Source organism: Trifolium pratense, linkage group LG6 (genome assembly GCF_020283565.1).
Source record: "Trifolium pratense cultivar HEN17-A07 linkage group LG6, ARS_RC_1.1, whole genome shotgun sequence".
Taxonomy (NCBI): domain Eukaryota; kingdom Viridiplantae; phylum Streptophyta; class Magnoliopsida; order Fabales; family Fabaceae; genus Trifolium; species Trifolium pratense.
The window spans coordinates 22,085,032-22,106,015 of NC_060064.1; the positions used below are offsets into that span (position 1 = coordinate 22,085,032).

A 20,984-nucleotide genomic window follows, 5' to 3' on the forward strand; every position below is an offset into this window, starting at 1 on the left:
GCTGTTTTAGTTTCATTCATAGTATTATGTACTATAGTTTTGAAAGAATTGAATACTTGTCTCTCTTGAAGCTCCATCCTCCCTTTTTGCTTAATCACATCAAGTTTTTATTTTGCATTATTGTTTTTATTACTGTGCAAAGTTATTGTTCATATGCAATGTACAAATTCTGAAAATAATATACACGGTACAGGGGTTTATAAGTGTGAGTTCCTTTACAGATACCTCCTTAGAAGAAGTGCTCTGGAGCTATTTATGGTGGACCGTTCAAACTTCTTTTTTGATTTCGGGGTATAATTTCTCGCATATGCTAGTTTCTTTCCTTCTATTTTAAAGAAGAAAAAGTCCTTTTGGTTTTGGGACCATTCTCAATGATATAATTAATGATATAATTTTGAACGCTGCACTGATGATTGATAAATCTTGTACACTTTTAGTTATAATAATACTTTTTAAACACATCCTTAAAAAGCTATTATTAAAGGCTGAAGAACAATTATATTTCTCTAGCATGATCCTTCTTACCAGAGCCTTTTGGTCTCGACGTATGGGTAATGCACAGCCCTATTTTAACTTGTTCTGAAATTTGATTTAATTATGAAGAATGATTTGTTACTGCTTGGTCTAAGTTTGTTGGATGCTACATATTTACTTTTCAAAATCTTAAACTGGTAGGTGGAGATTTAATAATGGTTTAATATCTTTCTTACACTTCTCTTCCAATTCCTCTTCAGAGTAGTGAAGGGCGAAGAAATGCATATCGAGCAATTGTTCAAGCACGACCTCCTCATTTAAACAATATATATTTGGCTACTCAGGTAATACAGGTTCTCTGACTGCTTATTTGTGTTAACTTCTCTGCATATGGGCTTACGATTCAAGTAAATGTCAATGAAGTTTGACAACTTATTTTGATGTTACTGCAATTCTACATGCGTGTCCATGTTATATTTTTGTTTTCTTGTTGCAGAGACCTGATCAACTTTTGAAAAGAACTCAACTTATGGAGCGCTGGGCTCGATGGGAGGTAAGTTTCTTAATTAATGAAGAAAAATAGTTTGTATTATAATAGCAGGCTCATTTCTTATGTATATGAGTTTTGTACTTCCCTTGTGCAGATTAGCAATTTTGAATATCTAATGCAACTCAATACACTGGCTGGGCGTAGTTATAATGATATTACTCAGGTGATCTCTCGCCCCCCCCCCCCCCCCCCCCCCCCTCTCTCTCTCTCTCTCTCATATAACATCTTAATCCTATCTTCATAATTTTTATTCATTGCTTTTACCTAATCTTTGCAGTACCCGGTGTTCCCTTGGATTCTTTCTGATTACAGTTCAGAGAGCTTGGATATTTCTAATCCTTCTTCTTTTCGAGACCTTTCAAAGGTGTTATGTAATCCATTACTTTAATCAGATTAAATAAAAATGTGTTAAATTTATATTTACATGTAAGTATATAATTTAATCTTTTGATATGGTGCAGCCTGTTGGGGCACTGAACCCAGATCGTCTGAAAAGATTTCAAGAGAGATATGCCAGTTTCGATGATCCAGTCATCCCTAAATTCCACTATGGATCACACTACTCGAGTGCAGGAACGGTGAGTTTTTTCTTTTATATTTGGAGTCACTTTTTTATCATTATAATTTGTTAGCATTCTAGCTGATAGGTTCTTTGGTATTTTGGTGATGTTTGAGTCATAGGCAGATAGTTTGCTTACTGAGTTTCATTTGTCACATCACATCAATGCTGTATAGATAGTTTGATTCACATGGTGTTATATTTAACTTGTTAACTAGAGCAAGTTTCATGTTTGACGGTGTTTATGTTTATATATATATATGTGAAAAGTGTATGTCCAGCTGCTGCTGGCTTACTTCTTCTAACGTATTAATATAATTGCAGAGACAAATTCTTCATAGTTATGAACTGACCCTAAACTGGGATATTTTGCCCTTGAGGCAAATGATTTTCAAAACACTACTGTACCATACTATTATAGTAACAGCCTTTTAGTTGACCATATTCAAACATAGAATTTAATTGGTATAGGTTTTGTTTCATAAGTAATTAATGTTAGAAAATATGTGGTTCTGAGTTTTAGTTTAGGTTGCAAAGGAATAACACAGACAGTTAATTGGAAGTGGAGGCTGCATTTTATTTTAAGGTTTGGTTACTGTGCTAGATTCAAACAAGATTCCACTGAGGTTTTAATTGTTTGCTCAATATTGTAGGGTCGACTGTAATTTCATAAATAACTGGATTCAGAAGAATCTTAATAGAAACTGATTTATGGTTTCTCAGGCCTCACACATCTTGGGTTGATTGCATCATGCAACCAAATTGAAACCATTTTGCTGAATTATAGCCATGAAACAGTCCTTATTAAAATGCATTTTTATTCAGTAATCCTTGTTAAGAGTCTTATGTGGACAATGAATTGGGCATGACCGATTGTTATAAGTGGAGACAATCGGCATCCCATGAGCTAGCTTTTTGGGTTGAGTTAGGTTCAAACCGAAAATCAAAGAGGCGGTGGAAAAACGGGACCGCCTAAGAATTTTCTTAGATGATTTGGTCTGTTGCATTCTGTCTTTCCTCCCAACAATCTACAACCCTCATCCCATGAGCTAGTTTTTGGGGTAAGAGTAAGCCGAAACGCAAGATCTGATCCTGTATAGAAATATACTTGCTAATAATGGTTCAATAGGAATGGAAACATTAAAGCAACTTAAATCCAATTACTTACACAAAAGTGGACCAACAGTTAACAACTTAAGCAAATACCATAAAAAATTAGATCTAGTGAGGTTTATGGAATTTATCAGGCCCAAAACGAAAACTTAACATCTGAAAGAATACCATCTTTAAACTTATGCTTTCTTTTTATTTTGTTGTTTGTTTAGTTTCTTTTTTGTATTGCATTCAAGCCTCCCTTTTTGTGTGTATTGGACCACAATGACTTCTGATGCCTGATTTTTACTTCTTATTTTTTTCTTTTCAGAACAGCAAAAGTAATTGTCCAGTAATGTTATGCTGTTGTCTTTGATGATTTTTTAGTTGCTGATTCTGCAATAACTAGTGTTTATTATCTTCTTTTATAGGTTTTGTATTATCTTGTTAGGGTTGAACCATTCACTACACTTGCTATCCAACTGCAAGGTGGAAAATTTGACCATGCTGATCGGATGTTTTCTGATATTTCTAGTACTTGGAATGGAGTTCTCGAGGACATGAGTGATGTGAAGGAACTGGTATGTATATTCATTCCTTTACAATAAAATGACTGGTTGATATGCCTTTGCTAGCTTTTTAATATTGTATACAAGATTTAATACTTTTATTATTATTATTATTATTAAATTCTTATAATGGTTTTATTTAACTTATATCATAAGAAGTTTCTTTATTTATACTTTTTTAGGTTCCTGAGCTATTTTACCAACCTGAAGTCCTCACAAATGAAAATTCAATTGATTTTGGCACAACACAATTGGGAGGAAAGCTTGGTATATTTATTATTATTTTCTGTAGTAGTTTGACTTCATTGTATACTCCAATGCATATCATGATTACTTGCTTACTTCTGCCATACCAGATACTGTAAAACTTCCTGTTTGGGCTGAAAATCCAATTGATTTTATTCATAAGCATCGGAAGGCTCTGGAGAGTGAATACGTATCTTCTCATTTACATGAGTGGATTGACCTTATATTTGGGTAGGTTTCTAATTATTCAGTTTCACCCCTGTTTTTAGGGTGTTGATGTTTGCCCCCCTCTGGACCGCTTCCTCTTGTCACTTAATTGTTTTTCCCTTTTTCCTAAGTTTGCCACACCAATATTTTAATTGTTTTTCCCTTTTTCCTAAGTTTGCCACACCAATATTTTTATAACTATTTTTATGAAATACTAGCGGGCTGTGTCTAACTTATGTCCAAAAACTTCTTCAAAAAAAACTTATGTCCAAAAAAATATATATGCCTTTTGTTATGGTGAGTTTGTTAATAAAAGATTTTTGCTGCTAAAAAAAGAGAGATGTGCCTTATGTTATGGTGAGTTTGTTAATAAAAGATTTTTGTTGCTACTAATGTATTCTCTTTATATAGTATAGAATAGATATATTTTATGATAGTTCCTTTATATTGTACATCTTGTTACATTAATTAGTTGGACCATGCAGGTATAAACAACGGGGCAAAGAAGCTGTTGCAGCAAATAATGTTTTCTTTTATATTACATATGAAGGGACAGTGGATATTGATAAAATCTTTGACCCAGTATGTCTCCTTTTCTTAACAATATTGTCAATCAATTATTTGTTTTAAGTAAAATCCGATCCCTCTGAAAGTTCATTGAAAAAGTGGCACATTGCTTCTTAGTTGAGCTTTATGATTCCCTTCACTGAAACTGAAAGTGTTTGAAGCGCATGATAGTTATACTAAATCATATGTTATGTATGTATCCTACTATGAACCTTCAATAATGGAAAGCAATCCATGTTCAGAAAATTACTTGTTGTAGATAAAGTTGGTGAAAAATTAAGAGGCAAAATCTTTTAGTATATTATTACACCACTTACCTGCATTACAACAACAACCACCGCCAAAGCCTTTTCTCATTAAGTAGGGTCATCCATATGGGATCAAATAACACTTTATTGAATATGTCCTCTCATGAATCAAATAATATCTAAAACACTTTACTGACATTTGTCAAAACTGAATAATAGGGTTTGTGTTTGGAGCACGACCCGTTTTGACTTAAACCAATAATTATGATCTTCCCATTATAGACAAGACAAAAGTTACATTGAGCTCTTGTGTCCACCTTTGCTCCTATTTTCTTATGGACCAAAGCTAATTAATTCGATATTATTTTCCTTCTTTCAATAGTGAATTTAAGAAATTTGAGGTGTCAATTTTTCTCTTGGCAAACTTTCTTTCAAAGTAGAGTGGGGTTAGATTAAAATCTATTTGAAATTTTTGTTATTGCTGGTAGATGTGACTGGAACTGCATGATTTTTCTTTTTCTTTCTGAAGTACACAATTTTTGTTATTTAGTATTTAATTATTATATAAAGTTTTGATATCGTCATGAACAACTAACCCAAAAGCTTAAACTGTTTGGTGAAGGAAGACAAAGATGAATTTATATTACATCTCTTAGTCACCCCCTCATGCAAGAGCCCTTATGGCATGAAACGTTCCCAATGCATAGCTGGCCTACCTTGTGGAAATTCAACTTTTTATCAAAAGAATGGAGGAAGCATTGACTAAACTCTAGACTGGGGTCATATGGGATCGAATACCATGTCATTAACCAACTATCTCAAAATATAAACAATTAGATGAACATACATGAATGGTTTTAAATTACATCTCTGATATATGCCATTAACAAATGACGATAATTTTATGGAAAAAATATGCAGACTCTTTATGCATCAGAGATTTATCTTAAAATTGGATTTTGGAAAACATTTGCAAGGAACCTCCTTTATTGAATTCTTTTCCATGTTTATGTAACTTACTATTTTCTTTTGTACATGATAAGTAAAGGTTCAACAGCGTGCCACACAAGATCAAATTGCATACTTTGGACAAACACCATCCCAACTTTTAACTGTTCCCCACTTGAAGAAAATGCCGTTAGCAGAAGTTCTGCATTTGCAGGTACCTGTTTATTCTTTTTGTTTGAAAGCTTTATTTGATAAATTGCATCTTGACTCTTGAGTTCTTTACTGAGCATGCATGTAGCTTGAGTGTGCTCTCCCTCTTCCCTGGTCTTTTTGTTTCTTATCCTTCTGTTTTACTTGGCTTTATGTGACCGCTGAAACTTATATATCAAAAACATCTGCCTAATCTGTAAATTCGCAATATATGCAAACTAAAGAAACTAATTATTTGACATCTACTCAAATAAAATAGGGAATACTTCCCTAAACTTCGCTTCAAGTTGATGCTTATAAATCACGTGCACTAAGCTTGTTACAAATAATTTGAATATGAGGACTTCAAAGAGACCTAGTGAGAATATATCACTAGGGGTGACAAAATTTAATAGCAATTCCCTTGGAACTTTTTTCCGGTTAAAGTGTCAATCAATTTTTACATTCTTGGCTCTTTCATGGAAGATTGGATTTGACGCAATGTGCTGTGCAGCTTGTTTATCACTACTTTACCAATCTGTTTGAACTGTTTCATTCACATCTCTTCCACAAAATCAAATATAGATGTAATATCTCAATTCCTAATCAAAATGAAGTTTATTCACAAAACCTACTCCGTAATCGTTTTGAGGAATATGTTTAAATTCTGAAGGTGCTGAGACATGAGATCTAAATGATTTTTTTTTTTGTAAAACAATATAAATACTCTTTGTTACTATTAATCTTTGAAATGTTGTGAATATTATTGTTCATGAAAGTGTGGCCATATTCAATGTTAAAATACATGTCAATACAATATGAACTTCCAATGAGATGACCTTCAGTTGTTTCATATTTGCTTCATTCTTGATATATATATTTTTTTTCATATCAGACAATATTCCGCAACCCAAATGAAGTCAAGCCCTATGTTGTTCCATCCCCTGAACGTTGCAATCTTCCTGCGGCTGCCATTCATGCATCTTCAGATGCGGTTGTGGTTGTTGATTTGAATGCACCAGCAGTGCGTGTTGCACAACACAAGTGGCAACCCAATACACCTGATGGCCATGGAACTCCTTTTCTTTTCCAACATAGAAAGGTTACAGCAGGCTCCGCTAGCGGTACACTCATGCGCATGTTCAAAGCAGCGGCCGCATCTGGTGATGAGTGGCGATTCCCACAAGCTGTAGCATTTTCTGTCTCTGGAATTAGAAGCCAAGCTATTGTTTCTATAACATGTGACAAAGAAATTATTACTGGTAAATCTATAAGAACTGAGATTATTTGCAAATGCTGCCTTTGTATTTATTTTATGAAAAGAGTTCTTGTGATTGATTTATACTCTTGCCTTGCAACATTGATAATTAATTATCAATCTTAGAATTGGGAGTTGGGCCTAACTCAACTCTACAAAACTGGCTTGTAAGGTGAGGATTGCCCTCACTTATAAAAAATATTCAGGTCATCTCGCAACCGATGCGAGACATCTTAACAATCAATTATGTGGGTCTCTCCTAGACGTGAACCATAAGCATGGGACTATCTAGATGCTTATGTTGTAACATTTACATATGTAGCAATTGCTATTGCTCTAGTTTTTGTTAGGAAGAAACAGACAGAAATCTAGATATCACAGAGCATTTAGGCACATGCAACATTTTTGTTCAATAGACATGAAAAAGGAAAATTGATAATTACAAGATGCAAGGACTAGAATAAGGAGGATACATCAATTAGATAGAAAAATCATTGTCCTTCGACCCTTCTAAATTTATGTATTTAAATACCATAACAGAAACAACTGAAAACAAAACAGAGCAATCACTTCAATTATCTATGTATTTAAACATTTGACCCTAATTTCTAAGTTGCAGAAGGCATTTTGTTTTTGGACATCTGCTCAATCATTATTTAATGAAAATTTCTTTCAGTGCGGAAATCATAGACATGGTCATATTTAATATCTAAAATCATTATAATCTATAGGCACAGAGAAAAGCAGTTCTATAGGAATGAGAAGCTCCTAAAGCTAAATGTTACAAAACTTGTGCTGATTTTTTTTGCTCCAAATGAGTCCAAGTTGGCTTATTTACCCATATATTGAAAATTTACAAGTATAGAAGCATTAGTAAATCAGAAAAAATGATTCACAATCAGAATAATTTGTTTTTTTAAATTTCTATAAATCTTGGCCGTTAGTGTAATGTTTCAAAATTGATTGCCTTTTTTCCTCTGATTGTGTATCCTCTGTTGCATGCTTTTTTAGAAATTTGCACTTCATCTTTGTAGTATTTGCTTTCTGAGCTGTGTATTTGACATCTAATTTGAAATATTTGCTTCTGATTGATTAGGCGGGCATGCTGATAATAGCATTAGACTAATATCATCAGATGGAGCTAAGACTTTAGAAACAGCTTATGGCCATTATGCTCCTGTATCTTGCCTTGGTCTGTCACCTGATAGTAACTACCTAGTAACAGGATCCCGAGATACGACAGTATTACTCTGGAGAATACATAGGGTTTCAAATGTCGTATCGGAACATTCCACTGGGACAGGCTCAAATTCTCCAACCAGTAATAGTTTATCACACTTGATTGAAAAGAATCGGAGACGTCGAATTGAGGGTCCTATGCAGGTGCTTCGGGGGCACCGCAGTGAAATAATCAGTTGTTGCGTTAACTCAAATATCGGAATAGTTGTTTCTTGCTCTCATTCATCAGATGTCCTCTTGCACTCCATTAGAAGAGGACGTTTGATTAGAAGATTGGATGGTGTGGAGGCCCATATTGTCTGTCTTTCATCTGAAGGGGTTGTGATGACTTGGAATGAATCACAACATACTCTTAGTACCTTTACTCTCAATGGTACTCCGATTGCAAGAGCACAATTTTCCTTCTTTTGCAGTATTAGCTGTATGCAAATTTCTATTGATGGGACAAGTGCTTTGATCGGAGTTAATTCTCTAGAAAATGGTAGAGCCTATAATAACAGTTTAAATTCACAGTTGAATAAGTCAGGCGTTGATTTTGATTCTGAATCAGAAGAAACTGATGAAAACAACAGAACAGATCTTCCATCACCATCCATTTGCTTCCTGGATATGCACACTCTGGAGGTACATGGTTAAGATTTCAAAGATAAAATTACCATTTTACATTAATCTCGGATCAAATTGCTAGATTATATTCCTCATGTTTATACGCCATGAGAAAGCATTATATCAGGAAAAACCAACAGTCAGCAAGGCGATTTAAACTTTCAAATATAATAATTGAATTCTAATGAAACAAAGCGATTTTCTCATGCCACATTAGTCAATATTTAGTCACTATTACCTTGTAATATCATCTTTAGCAAACTGTTCTTCAATACTAATCATTCTTCCATTTTAATTTTTGTAGGTATTTCATGTATTAAGACTGGGAGAAGGGCAGGATATCACAGCTCTGACTCTAAACCAGGATAACACAAATCTTTTGGTTTCAACTTCGGATAAACAATTGATAATCTTCACTGATCCATCTGTAAGTTAAATTTTTCTTTTTAAGTGTCTTTGTGAAATATCCATAAGTTAAAATCTTTCTTGTCAGTGTCTTTGTGAAACTGAAATACTACTCCAGACTACGACCCCCTGTATTTCCGTTGCAATCCTGTTTCTTAAAGTGAGTAAATAAAGTTGCACGTTATTTGTTGTCAAAAAGTTATCTATGCTGTCTGGCAGATTTTGATATTTCTATGTATCACTGAGACCAGCAAAGAAATTTATGTATTCTGCATTGTAATATTAAGAGTGGTGTGACTTAACTGGTCTGGAACCTCCACTGCTCTTCGTTAAATTAATTAATATCATATTTCATTTTGATATTTTAGTTTTTAACAATAGGTCACTCTCCTTGATGAGTTGTAAATTGTGCATGAAATGTGTTGAGATATTATAATTATTATTAGTATCGGTTAGGATATTGTGTTTTTATATCTTGATTTTATTTATTTGGTTTTCTTTTTAGGTTGATAATCAGGGTTTGATTAGGAGACTCGTGTGTGTGTATATATATTTGTACATTCCCATCACCATAATACAGACAACATATTTCAGTTTCAAATGTATTTAAACTAAAATTATGTACCTCTAATCTGTGGACTACGGATTAAACATATGATGTCTTAATTCCTTCTCTTTTCCATGATTATTAATAATTTAATACTACCACATTTTTCTCGCAGTTAAGCTTGAAAGTGGTAGATCAAATGCTCAAGCTTGGCTGGGAAGGTAATGGGCTTCAGCCTCTTATAAAATCATAGCTTTTAGGTTATACATATGTGAATTACAGATCATCTATACATATATCAATTAGGAAAGTAGATTGAGGTTGTGACACTCTTTTGTAAGCATTTTGGTTATGTCCTTATGTATGGTTCAGAGATGTCATGTGACACTTCCTATTGTTACCACCAACCAGTGTTAGGTTCATAGAATTAGTGGAGGGTTCCTTGCTCCTCCAGTTGTGTAATAGTGTTGATATTGGACAAGCTTCTGAGTCCCCCTACTGAGGTTTGAACCATTTTTGTCCCCAATTTTTATTTTATTTGAGAATGAAAATATAGTAGCTACTCTTTCTTGTAATGCTGCTGATGTTCAGACGTTTAGATTGATTAGATTTAGCTGAGGTTTGAGTGTTAATTATTGGGTCAGTGTGTAATGAATGAATAAGTTGTTATATCGTTGTTTTCTGTAAAAAGAATTGTTTTATTGTTCATTTTATTTTTTGACAGGTTGTTTTATATATTCTTATTTCTGTAACTAAAACCGATTCATGAATACACATTGACATTTTTTTTGACAGACACATAGATATATTGATATTGGTAATGGGGATAGACTCGGATAGTAATATCAAATTATGTTGATTCTAAACTGTTTAGTTCGACTTTGTTGATAATCTTTGTGATTTAAGTTATTGTGATAATCTTTGCACCCAAAAAAAGTTTTTATTTGTGACGAAACAAAGTTCAAATCTGGTTAGAAGAGGTACATACATTTAGTGTCCGACATCTTTTAAATGAGATTATTTTGGTGAAGGGAACCTATGTGAAACTAAGTTTGTGAAGTTTACATAAAATAGTTTCTTATCCAACCCCTCTGGGGCATTTGTTAGCATCTGTCAAAAATTATTACTATAATACTATGTGAACGTTAGCTATTTTATTGAGAATGGATATTTTGATACAAATCAAATTATTAACAAGGTGTCATACATTAAGAACATAATTAATTGAGATTTTGAATGTTGTTTTTTCTACTAAAAAGACATTCATTCATTATTCATTCAAATTGATATAATATATTGAATAATATAAATTCAAAATTGCTAAAATCTAAAAAGGATGAATTTGCAAGTAAACTCACAGGCACCTTAATAACATAAATGACAAAATGTTTATAAATGTGACAAGTTAATAGTATACCATGACAAAATGTTTATAAATGTGACGAACTGTTTATAAATGTGACAAACTTTACAAATACGAGAAAATTGAAGTGTTTGAAATACTTATGTCTCCCAGTCTGCATTGTTGATGACATCAAAATTATTGATTAAAAAGTCTCACATCGGTTATGAGATGATCTGGATATATGTTTATAAAGTAGAGACAATCTTCACCTTACAAGCCGGTTTTGTAAGAATGAGTTAGGTCAATTCTAAGATGGTATCAGAGTCTCTCTATGATCTGTTGGGCTACCTGCTAACAGGTTTTTGATCAGGTCATCCATCATTTATATCTGCGCTCCAAGTCTAATAGCACTGTGTGCGAGGGGGTGTGTTAAGATATCTCGATGTAAGACATATAATCTATTTTGACCATAAATTTTTATTAATATATAAAATTAAATGTTTAACAAATAAAATATTGTTCAATTTATCTCGACGAATATTTTTAACATATATACAATTTTCATAAATTTTTATAATATATATTTTTATTATTATAATAGCTAATTGAAGATATTAATGATCAAAATTATGTATTGACATATGTATGGTGGTAAAAAATACACTTAAAAAGGAATGAATGAAATAATTATTAACTTTGGTCGTTTCAATTTTTTTCCCTTTCCACAATTCTTTTAAAAAAAATAAAGTTGGAAAGTTTATTTATTTATAAGTATTTCTTCAAAAAGTGTTTTTTTTTTTGGTTACAAGAGAGAAAGGAAAAAACAAAAGGGAAACTATTTTCTAATAAAAGCCACACCCCATGCATCAGCAGAGAGATGGGGAGACAACTCGGAAGGAGGTTCAACAAGCTTCACAAGGGGAGAGATAGTGTTAGCTCCCATTTTAGCCAGCATATCAGCGCACGCGTTCCCTTCTCGGAGCGTGTGATTAATAACAACATTCCAGTCTCTATCTAGAAGTTGGCGGATGCTAAAGACTTCATTCGCAAATTTATGATGTGGTGAGGTGCCAGTTTTGACAAGAGTAACTGTTTGAAGGGAATCTGAAAGGCAAATGACATGTTTGAATCCTTTATCCCAACATAACTCTAAACCATGAAGCATGGCCATGATCTCAGCATATAGAATACTAGCCTGAGCTGCCACACCATAGAACCCTCCAAGAAAGGATCCAAAACTATTACGGATAAGGCCACCAAAACCTGCGGATTGAGGCGAACCCAACAAACTTCCATCCACATTCAGACAAACGTAACCATTCGGGGGACAGGGCCATGCCACTAACTGCTGAGATAACATATTTGCGGCGACCGACGTCGGTGTGTCGAAAGCCACGGCACAATAGTGTAGCATAGAATGAATTTTTGCAACACTCTTGTAAATACTGGTTCTATTGTTATTAAAGATTACATCATTCCGCGCACACCAGATAACCCACAAAACGACAAAGATAATATTCCCATGAGAAGCCCCAAAGGTTTTACACCAAGAGAACCAATCCAATCCCTGTGTTGGAGGAGAGATATTATCCAAACCACAAGCTTTCCAGACATTAAAGGCATCAATGCAGGAAAAGAGACAATGATCTATAGTTTCATCCGTCACTAAACAACGGGGACAAATAGCAGAAGCACATACCTTTCTATGATGCAACACTGCTTTAGTAGGAATGGAATCATGAGCTAACTGCCAAATAAAAAATTGAATGCTTGCTGGGAGTGTAAGCCGCCAAATCCACTGCCAATTACTATGATTATTGATCCCAGAAGGTTCAAGCAGCCAGTTATAAGCATCCTTAACAGTATAAATGCCAACACTAGAACTTTGCCAAACCCAAATGTCAGGAATGCCATTAACAATGCGAGGCTGAAGGGAGACAATCTCCTTGCGGGCAAAGTCAGGCACAATGGTATATAGGTTCTGAAAGTTCCAACTCCCATCGTACCACACGTCTTTGATTTTGGTGGAAGTGTCCTGGATCGCTACAAACGGCACCATGGAGCCCAAATTTTCTTTAAACACCCACGGGTCAAACCAAAAGTTAGAGTTGCCATCGCCTATCTTAATAGTAAAACCATCTCGCAGCCTTTGAATAGATTTCGCAACAGAGTTCCAAATAACGGAGCCCCCTGACACCGAGGCCTTGAAAATTAGACGCCCTTTCAAATACTTCTCTTCAAAGAGCTTAACCCATAACTTGTCTGGTGAGTTAAGGATTTCCCAAATGAGTTTACCAAGAAGGGATATATTTTGCAGCCGGGAAACACGGACACCTAAGCCTCCAAGGCGACGCGGTTGCGTGATTTTATTCCAACTCACAAGATGCAAACCAACATCGCCAGTACCTTTCCAAATGAATCTCCTAACCGTTCTGTCTAAATCATCGCACATACCTTGCGGAAGCCAGTTAATTTGCATGTGGTAAGCTGGTAACGACGAGATCACCGAGTTAGCTAATACCACCCTCCCGGGTTTATTCAACAGTCTGCTTTTCCAAGATGCTAACTTAGTAGAGACTCTGTCATAAACATCGACAAAATCAAGTTTACGGATTCTGCCATGAAGCATTTTAAAGCCCAAGTACTTTTCAAATCTGCTTGTGGCATGGATTTGGGTAGTGGTAAAGATATTGTCACGAACTCGTCTGCACACTCCGCCTGAAGTGCAGAATTTTGACTTACCAAGGCTTATTTTTAAACCAGACATAGAGCAAAACAGATCCAGAACTTCTTTAACAATACTGGCTTGCGATGGGCTAGCTTTTGCAAAAAGAAGGACGTCATCCGCAAAGAAAAGATGAGATATTTTCGTACCATTTTTTACAAGCTGCATAGGCTTCCAATCACCAGTGCTGACACGGTTAGACACCATCATGCCGAGGCGTTCCATACAAAGCACGAATAGATACGGGGACAGGGGATCCCCTTGTCGCAACCCACGCATTGGTGTGAACGCTTCTGTTTTACTCCCGTTCCACATAATAGAGTTTGAGGAAGCAGATATACCGAACATAATTAGAGAAATAATCTTCGGAGGAAAATTGAATTTCGTTAGCGTGTCCCTTAGAAAGGTCCAATTCACTCTGTCATAGGCCTTCTCTAAATCTAGTTTGAAAACCATGTCGCCATTCTTTTTCTTGGATTTTCTCATTACATGTAAAACTTCCTGTAACACAATTGCATTGTCTTTGGTGCTCCTTCCCGGGATGAAGCTATTCTGGAAGGGGCTGATAATATCATCCAGGAAAGGCCGTAACCGACTCACGATAATTTTTGATATCAATTTGTAAGTGACATTACAAAGACTAATCGGGCGAAAATCCTTGAAAGTGGATTGGTTTTCGCCTTTTGGCAGCAACACGATGAGAGTTTCGCAAATTTTGGGATCATATTTACCTGTTTCAAACGCAAGCTTAACAAACTGCCAGAGATCATCGCCGATATCCTCCCAAAATAATTTGAAGAAGATAGGTTGGAAACCATCCGGGCCTGGCGCTTTATAAGATTTCATACTCATCAAGGCATCAAAGACTTCCTTCTATTTGTTTTTGGTATTTTCTTACCCCTATTTTTTATTTATTTTTATAATAATACCCCTAATTTTATTTATGAATGAGTCAATTTAAAAACTTTTATTAAATTAAAAACTTTTAGTATTTTGACAATAAAAATACGAGACATTTCAAAACTCCCGAAACGACATCGTTAAAGAAAAATTGGTAGAACCCAATGAACTACTAGTATTAGGGTTTAGCAGAAGAGAGAGATAGAGAGAGAATGGCCGGCAAGGGAAGGAAAAGGAGAGAGAAGAACTACAGGGCTGCTCATGGTGGCTCCACCGCCCTTCCTCCACCGCCTAAATCTTCTCAACTCGATGCTTTGCCCTTCAAACTTCGCCAAATCATCTCTTTCACTAAACACCAAAATGGTTCTTTCTCTTTCTCTTTCCCTTTCACTTCCTCTCTTTCACTTTCTACTTTTCTCTTTCTCATTTCATTCCCATTATTTTCAGATTCTCCTGTCTTATCGAAAGACAAGAAATTAGATCAAGGACATGCTCAAAATGTAAGCTTTACAATTTTTGTTTTCTTATATATTTCGTTTTAAAATTCATTACTAGTGTTTTTTTTTTTCTATTAAAAAATATAAAGAAATTTGCTTGTTTCTGAAGTTTAATGAATAGTAGCGAGTGAATGATAAATAAGACAGTAGTTGATTGAATTGTGGTTGTTGGAAGATTGTGTTTGTTTCTGCTATCTGATTGATAATGTTGCTTAATGGTATCTTATAGATATGTTAGTGTGAGAATATGATGAACTGGCTTCTTTGATGTAATCTATGAAACATAGACATCAGACATGACACCACATAGACACGTCGACACCGGTAATAATTTGATAAGATAATTCATTGTAATCATATGTGCGGGTGTCGTACTCCGACATGTCTGACACTGGGAACACTTAATTTGAGGAGTGTTTGTGCTTCATAGGATGTAATGAGTAGATGATTATTGTGTTGGATTAGCATGGCACGTGAAGTTTTCTTATGGGGTTTGTTGTGCTTTGCATAATTAGTGTTTGTACTCTCTTGGTTTAGCACATATATTGGTTTTTTATTTAAATGTACTCCTAGTTTATGTTAACTCTTGGCTCTAGTTTCAAATTAAGCTATAAATAATTTTCTCAATGCATTTGATAAAAATAAAAATTGCAACCTTTTAACAAGAGTATTCATACGATGGTGTGTAAAAATTTTAAAAATTTGACTTATATGTTGATATATTATTAATTTTTATTTCTAGTGATATGTATTGTATTGAATTTGGGCAGAACAACTTTAAATGACAGAGGTAATGTTGGGAATTGCTTATGTGAAACAGGAGGATACTAGTGAACCATTGAAGGCACCTGAATGTAGGGATGAACAGCTTAATGCAAACGACGATAATAAGAATAAGAAAAAAAGGAAGAGGAAAGAGGTTAAAGATCTCAGGTTTGCAATGGAAGAGGATAAAACAAACTCCCAGCTAAAAAAAAAGGAGCGTAAAAAGAAGTAAGTCAATTAGAACCTATTTATTTGTCTATTTAACGAGTTTAGACTTTAGAGGGATGGACTTGGTACTTCCGATGTGATTTCGGATTACCAGTTTAATTTTTTTTCCGGTCAGTTATTTTTTTAGTGTGCATTTCCTTCAAATTGCCAATGATGCATTCTAAACTTGTATTTTTTTTTTTTGAGATATTGCAACCTTAAGTTGCATACTTGCATCCTTTGTTTTTCAATGATCCTAGCCAGTTTGTCATAATTTGGAGTTCAAATTAAGCATTATGACCTTCTGGTACAGTTAGAATTTGATTGCAAGGCTGGAACAAATAACCTTTTAGTTTGAAGATATTAATGTTGAATATTTACTCTGCTTTACTCCAGATGACTGGTCTGGAGGGTATTCAAAGTCAGCCGAAGTCGATATTACACCCATGTTTGTTACATATTGTTTATGAACATTTACAAATTTGCTACTTAGTGAAAAAAATGCTTTGATTCTTGTTGCATACTCCAATATGCATAAATTATATAAATACTTTTTGGCTTTGTCAAACATGCACAAGTGAGACAAGTCTTTCACCGTGCACTACCATTGGATCAATATGTCTCACCATTGGATCAAAATGTCACATCACATCTCATTTGCTCAAAAATGGTGAGACTTATTGATCTAATGGTGAAAACAAACTTTTACATGGTGAAAGACTTGTCTCACTTGTGCACCATAGACTTGGCCATACTTTTTTGTTACCTTTGTTATGCCGTGCCATATATGGAATTTGAAGTTAAACTTGTCAAAATTCTTTACTGAATGAATAACATTAGCTTATTTATTTTAATCTTAATAATGGTAAATTCTTCAGGTATGAAGCAAAAAAGAAAAAACACAAGAAGGTCGAAGAAGATGAAATTTTGGACTTCCCTGGACAAGAAAAAATAAAATTTGGAGATATTGTACAAGCCCCACCAAAGTTATCTTACATTCCAAAAGTAAGTACTTGAAATTCTCAACTTTACCAAATGTATCATGCTATACTTATTATTGTGTTGAAAATGTTTTGCTTGTGTACCAGGCATTCAAGATTTCACAGGATGCTTCTCATGAGAGACTTAGGCTCCGAGCTATAGAGAATTATAGGAGTCGCAAAGGATGGACATCAAGGCCAGGAAATCACCGCCCACCTCCGGTGACTACAGAGGACCCTTAAGTCATTTGCAGCATGTTCTTAAGGATCCTCTGCTTACCTGAGTAAGTCTTGTGAAACTTGCATAGTCAGTAGATGCATTGCAGGAACAATTATGAAGAGTTCAAATCGGTTGTTTCATATTTTCCCCCTCGGAGGTGGATTTTTCTTCATTCAGAAGCAACCTAAAGGTTCTTATACGAAGTATTATCCATTTAAAGCCAATAGCTGAGCTACTAGGATGTCTAACTTGTGCTAAAATATAGAGAAAAATATTGACTCAATTAAATTCCTATTTGTATTTTTGTGGTTCTAAAATATTCATTAACCTATGTTTTCCTTGGTCTGCTTTTTAAATTGTATTTGGAAATAGACTCAAGAAATCTGAAGTAAAAAATATGATATGTCAAATTAAATTGACTACTAAAACTTAAATAAGAAAGTGCATTCATAATATCCACATGGTGAATTGATTGAATTCAGAGGATTGGGTCCTAATGGTCCTCCATAATTCACCTCAGTTATGCTCTATTCTGCTGCTATTCACTTTTGTTAGATTTAAGCTCTATTGTTTGACAAAAGTAGGTTATAAACTTAGCTTATAGTTGAAAACTTAATTGATTAAACTTTTTAGTTTGATGAATTGGCTTGACTAATAAGTGTAGATACCCTTAGCCTCTGTTTGGCTTGACTAATAAGTGTAGATACTTTTTGCCATGTCCCTTAGCCTCTGAAAAGTTGGGTGTAGTTGATGGAGGATAACATTATATGATTTTTCAACATTATATTATACTTTTACATTTTCAAGATGAAAGTTTCTTATTAATATACTTAAATAAGCATTTCCTTTAAAAGAATACGAGAGTAGACAACTAGGTGGGGATATAAAGAAAGCCATGTTCTTTTTCTTATTTCTCCAGGATTTATTTTCCCCTAAATTGTCGTTGTCATATATAACGATTAATTAGTTATGTACCAATCTTTTAAGCCCTCGAAGAGATTTTTGGTTTCAGATTGGTCCCTTAAAGAAAAAAAGGTCTGAATAGGTTCCTTAAAGAAAAAAAAAGGTCTGAATAGGTCCCTTAAAGACATATCAGTTAATCAGTTTAGTCCTATTCGGACCTTTTTTTAGGGACCAAACTGATTAACGGAGATGTTTTTAAGGGATCTATTCAAATATTTTTTTTCTTTTAAGGGACCAATCTAAAACAAAAGATATCTTTAAGAGACCATTTTACTTAGCCATATTTTAAATGGATGGAATAAGTGGTCCACCATGTCAATTGCATTTTGGCTGTTTATTATAAATATGAAATACGTTTTTGTCTTGTATAGAGAGACTACATTATTCTTTTGAAATTGATGTTTTGAGGAGTGATTAAAAGATCATGCCTAACTTTGTTGAATAAGCATTTGTTCAAGATAATTTACATAGTAGTATCTCTTTTATTTACAAGAGACAAATAAGTTAAAATAAAAATTAATGTATATACTGTATTAACTTTTGTTGATTCAATTGTTGTTAATAAAAAATTACTGGAGGAAGTAAAAGATAAGGGATAAGGTCAGTTAATCACTTAGTCAAAAAGATCAATTAATCATATTAAATACTCTGTATGCAGCTTCTTAAGTGCTTAACCAATTGGGTGGATGAGAAACCACGGGACATGAAATGTCACGGGAGAGAATCTTCACCCGATTCATATGCAGTGATGGTGGGTGGACCGTGACATTTTATGTCCCGTGGTTTCTCATCCACCTATTTCTTTTAGCACATAAATTTCAATTATTAAAAAAAAATATCAAAGGTTGATATTGCACTGATGTTGTCCAGTACGGGAGACAATCTGTTTCCATATGAATCGTATGGGAACAAGAAAGCGAACCATGTGATGTGACTGGTTCAATGAAAATACACATAAGGGCAAAAATGAAGTTACCCCACGAAGTACATAACTTCACATATAGAAGCAAGGTAGTGTTTGAATGCAACCATAGTCATCACAGTAATAATCACGATAAATGGTATGGCTATAAATGGTTGGCGAAGTCTACACTGATATGTTGGATATGCAAAGCAGACGTAGTCAATGATATGCATGCAGTTAGCGATTCTGAACTGTCTGGTTAAGTTTGATTAAGCATGTATCTTTTTTGGTTTACACTATTGACAATGACTTGAGGATCGAACTCAAGACCTTATGCATACTATTTAAATCTCTCATCATTAGATCAAAACTAGTGGCTTGATTAAGCATGTATTAGTTGGCTTGTATTTCTTTCCATTGCCTTCCTACTTAATTCCCTCAATGGTAAAAGAAAGAAAGCAAGCAAAAGCCATCCCCATGCAGATAATTTAAGGCCTAAAGCAAATATTAAAATGAGACCTAAGAATTTTTTTTTCCGGTAGTTTTGCCAACGACTTAGGCTACTACTAAGGCTTTTGCTCACAACCCTCCATTTTAATTTAATGACTCCTATTCATTCTTAGAGCATCTCTAATTGTGATATCACTTTGGGTATTATACATTATTAATAAGTAGTTCCTACAATGTCATATAATACTCATTACTTATATAACTCATACATATTTTGCTCAAACGGTGATGTCACTTTGGGTATCATACATTATTAACAAGTGATCCGTTCTACATTTAATTTTTTAACTTATAATTGATGATATTAAATTGATGATACGATACCTTAAATAAGGTGCCGATCATCAATTTTGATACATTTATGCCACGTAATGGAACTTCAATGATAAAAAAATAAGGTACATATCATTAGACTATAAAAGTCTCTTTATACTCTAGGAGATGATCTTATTATTCTCATATGATATATATTCTCTCTTTTTTTTTTTTCTCAAATAGACTAATGACAAAATTTACACATGTAAATGTGGGGAAACGTGAAATTCGGGGTTCGAACTCCGGCCACTCAAATAATTTTCCTGGTAACTACCATTTGAGCTACACTTACTCTTTCTCCATATATATATATATATATATATATATATATATATATATATATATATATATATATATATATAGGGTTTTGCTAACTTACTCTACCTAAAATATGTTGGAGTAAGTTAACAAGTCTACTCCCACTTTTTATTTACAAAAGAATCAATATTTTCCTTTACAAAGCTAATTAAAAGAAGGGGCATTGAAGTAATTTGCATTTTTTATTTAAAATAAAATTGTTTTTTTTTTATTGAAACAGTTTGATTCTTTTTTATACTTTTTATTTTTTAGCACAAACTAATAATTGTTAACGCATACTAATATTTTCAAACACGTACGGTAATTTTGTAATATCTTCTAACACATTAATTTTGTGTTATTTATTTAAAATTTTGAAAGCATACTTTGGAAGATAATTTTGACCACAAAAGAAAAAGCATCATTTTGTATATTATTGTTTTTCTCTTACCAATTTTGTATATTATTGTTATAACTTGTAATGAGTTGAAGTTGATCTGTCACTCTGATCAAACAAACTCCGTACAAAAATGAGACAATTAAACAACCGTTGCACAAGACGACGAACAAAACAACAAAGTCACAACAAAACAGAAAAATAATAACTCAAATATATGTGAATAACACTAATAGATATTAAGAAGAAACAATA

At 33.9% G+C, this 20,984-nt stretch overlaps 2 protein-coding genes across 2 annotated transcripts in view; both read left to right on the forward strand.

Annotated features, from left to right (window-relative positions):
* Positions 1-10,417, forward strand: part of LOC123892768 (BEACH domain-containing protein C2-like) — a 32,844-nt gene extending 22,427 nt beyond the window's left edge. The window contains exons 18-32 of the mRNA XM_045942630.1: positions 222-291; positions 735-818; positions 971-1,027; positions 1,119-1,187; positions 1,302-1,388; positions 1,486-1,602; positions 3,107-3,256; positions 3,427-3,511; positions 3,601-3,721; positions 4,183-4,279; positions 5,561-5,674; positions 6,545-6,911; positions 8,004-8,770; positions 9,057-9,179; positions 9,880-10,417. Of these exons, the coding sequence (XP_045798586.1) occupies positions 222-291; positions 735-818; positions 971-1,027; positions 1,119-1,187; positions 1,302-1,388; positions 1,486-1,602; positions 3,107-3,256; positions 3,427-3,511; positions 3,601-3,721; positions 4,183-4,279; positions 5,561-5,674; positions 6,545-6,911; positions 8,004-8,770; positions 9,057-9,179; positions 9,880-9,957 (2,386 nt within the window). The 3' untranslated portion in view covers positions 9,958-10,417. The remainder of the gene's footprint in view (positions 1-221; positions 292-734; positions 819-970; positions 1,028-1,118; positions 1,188-1,301; positions 1,389-1,485; positions 1,603-3,106; positions 3,257-3,426; positions 3,512-3,600; positions 3,722-4,182; positions 4,280-5,560; positions 5,675-6,544; positions 6,912-8,003; positions 8,771-9,056; positions 9,180-9,879) is intronic.
* A 4,385-nt stretch (positions 10,418-14,802) lies between these two features.
* LOC123892783 (glutamic acid-rich protein-like) lies at positions 14,803-17,796 on the forward strand. The gene is made up of 5 exons (XM_045942650.1): positions 14,803-15,037; positions 15,122-15,174; positions 15,992-16,164; positions 17,022-17,148; positions 17,232-17,796. Exons 1-5 carry the CDS (start codon positions 14,887-14,889, stop codon positions 17,364-17,366), a joined length of 639 nt encoding a protein of 212 aa, XP_045798606.1. The 5' UTR covers positions 14,803-14,886; the 3' UTR covers positions 17,367-17,796.
* The last annotated feature ends 3,188 nt before the right edge of the window (positions 17,797-20,984 follow it).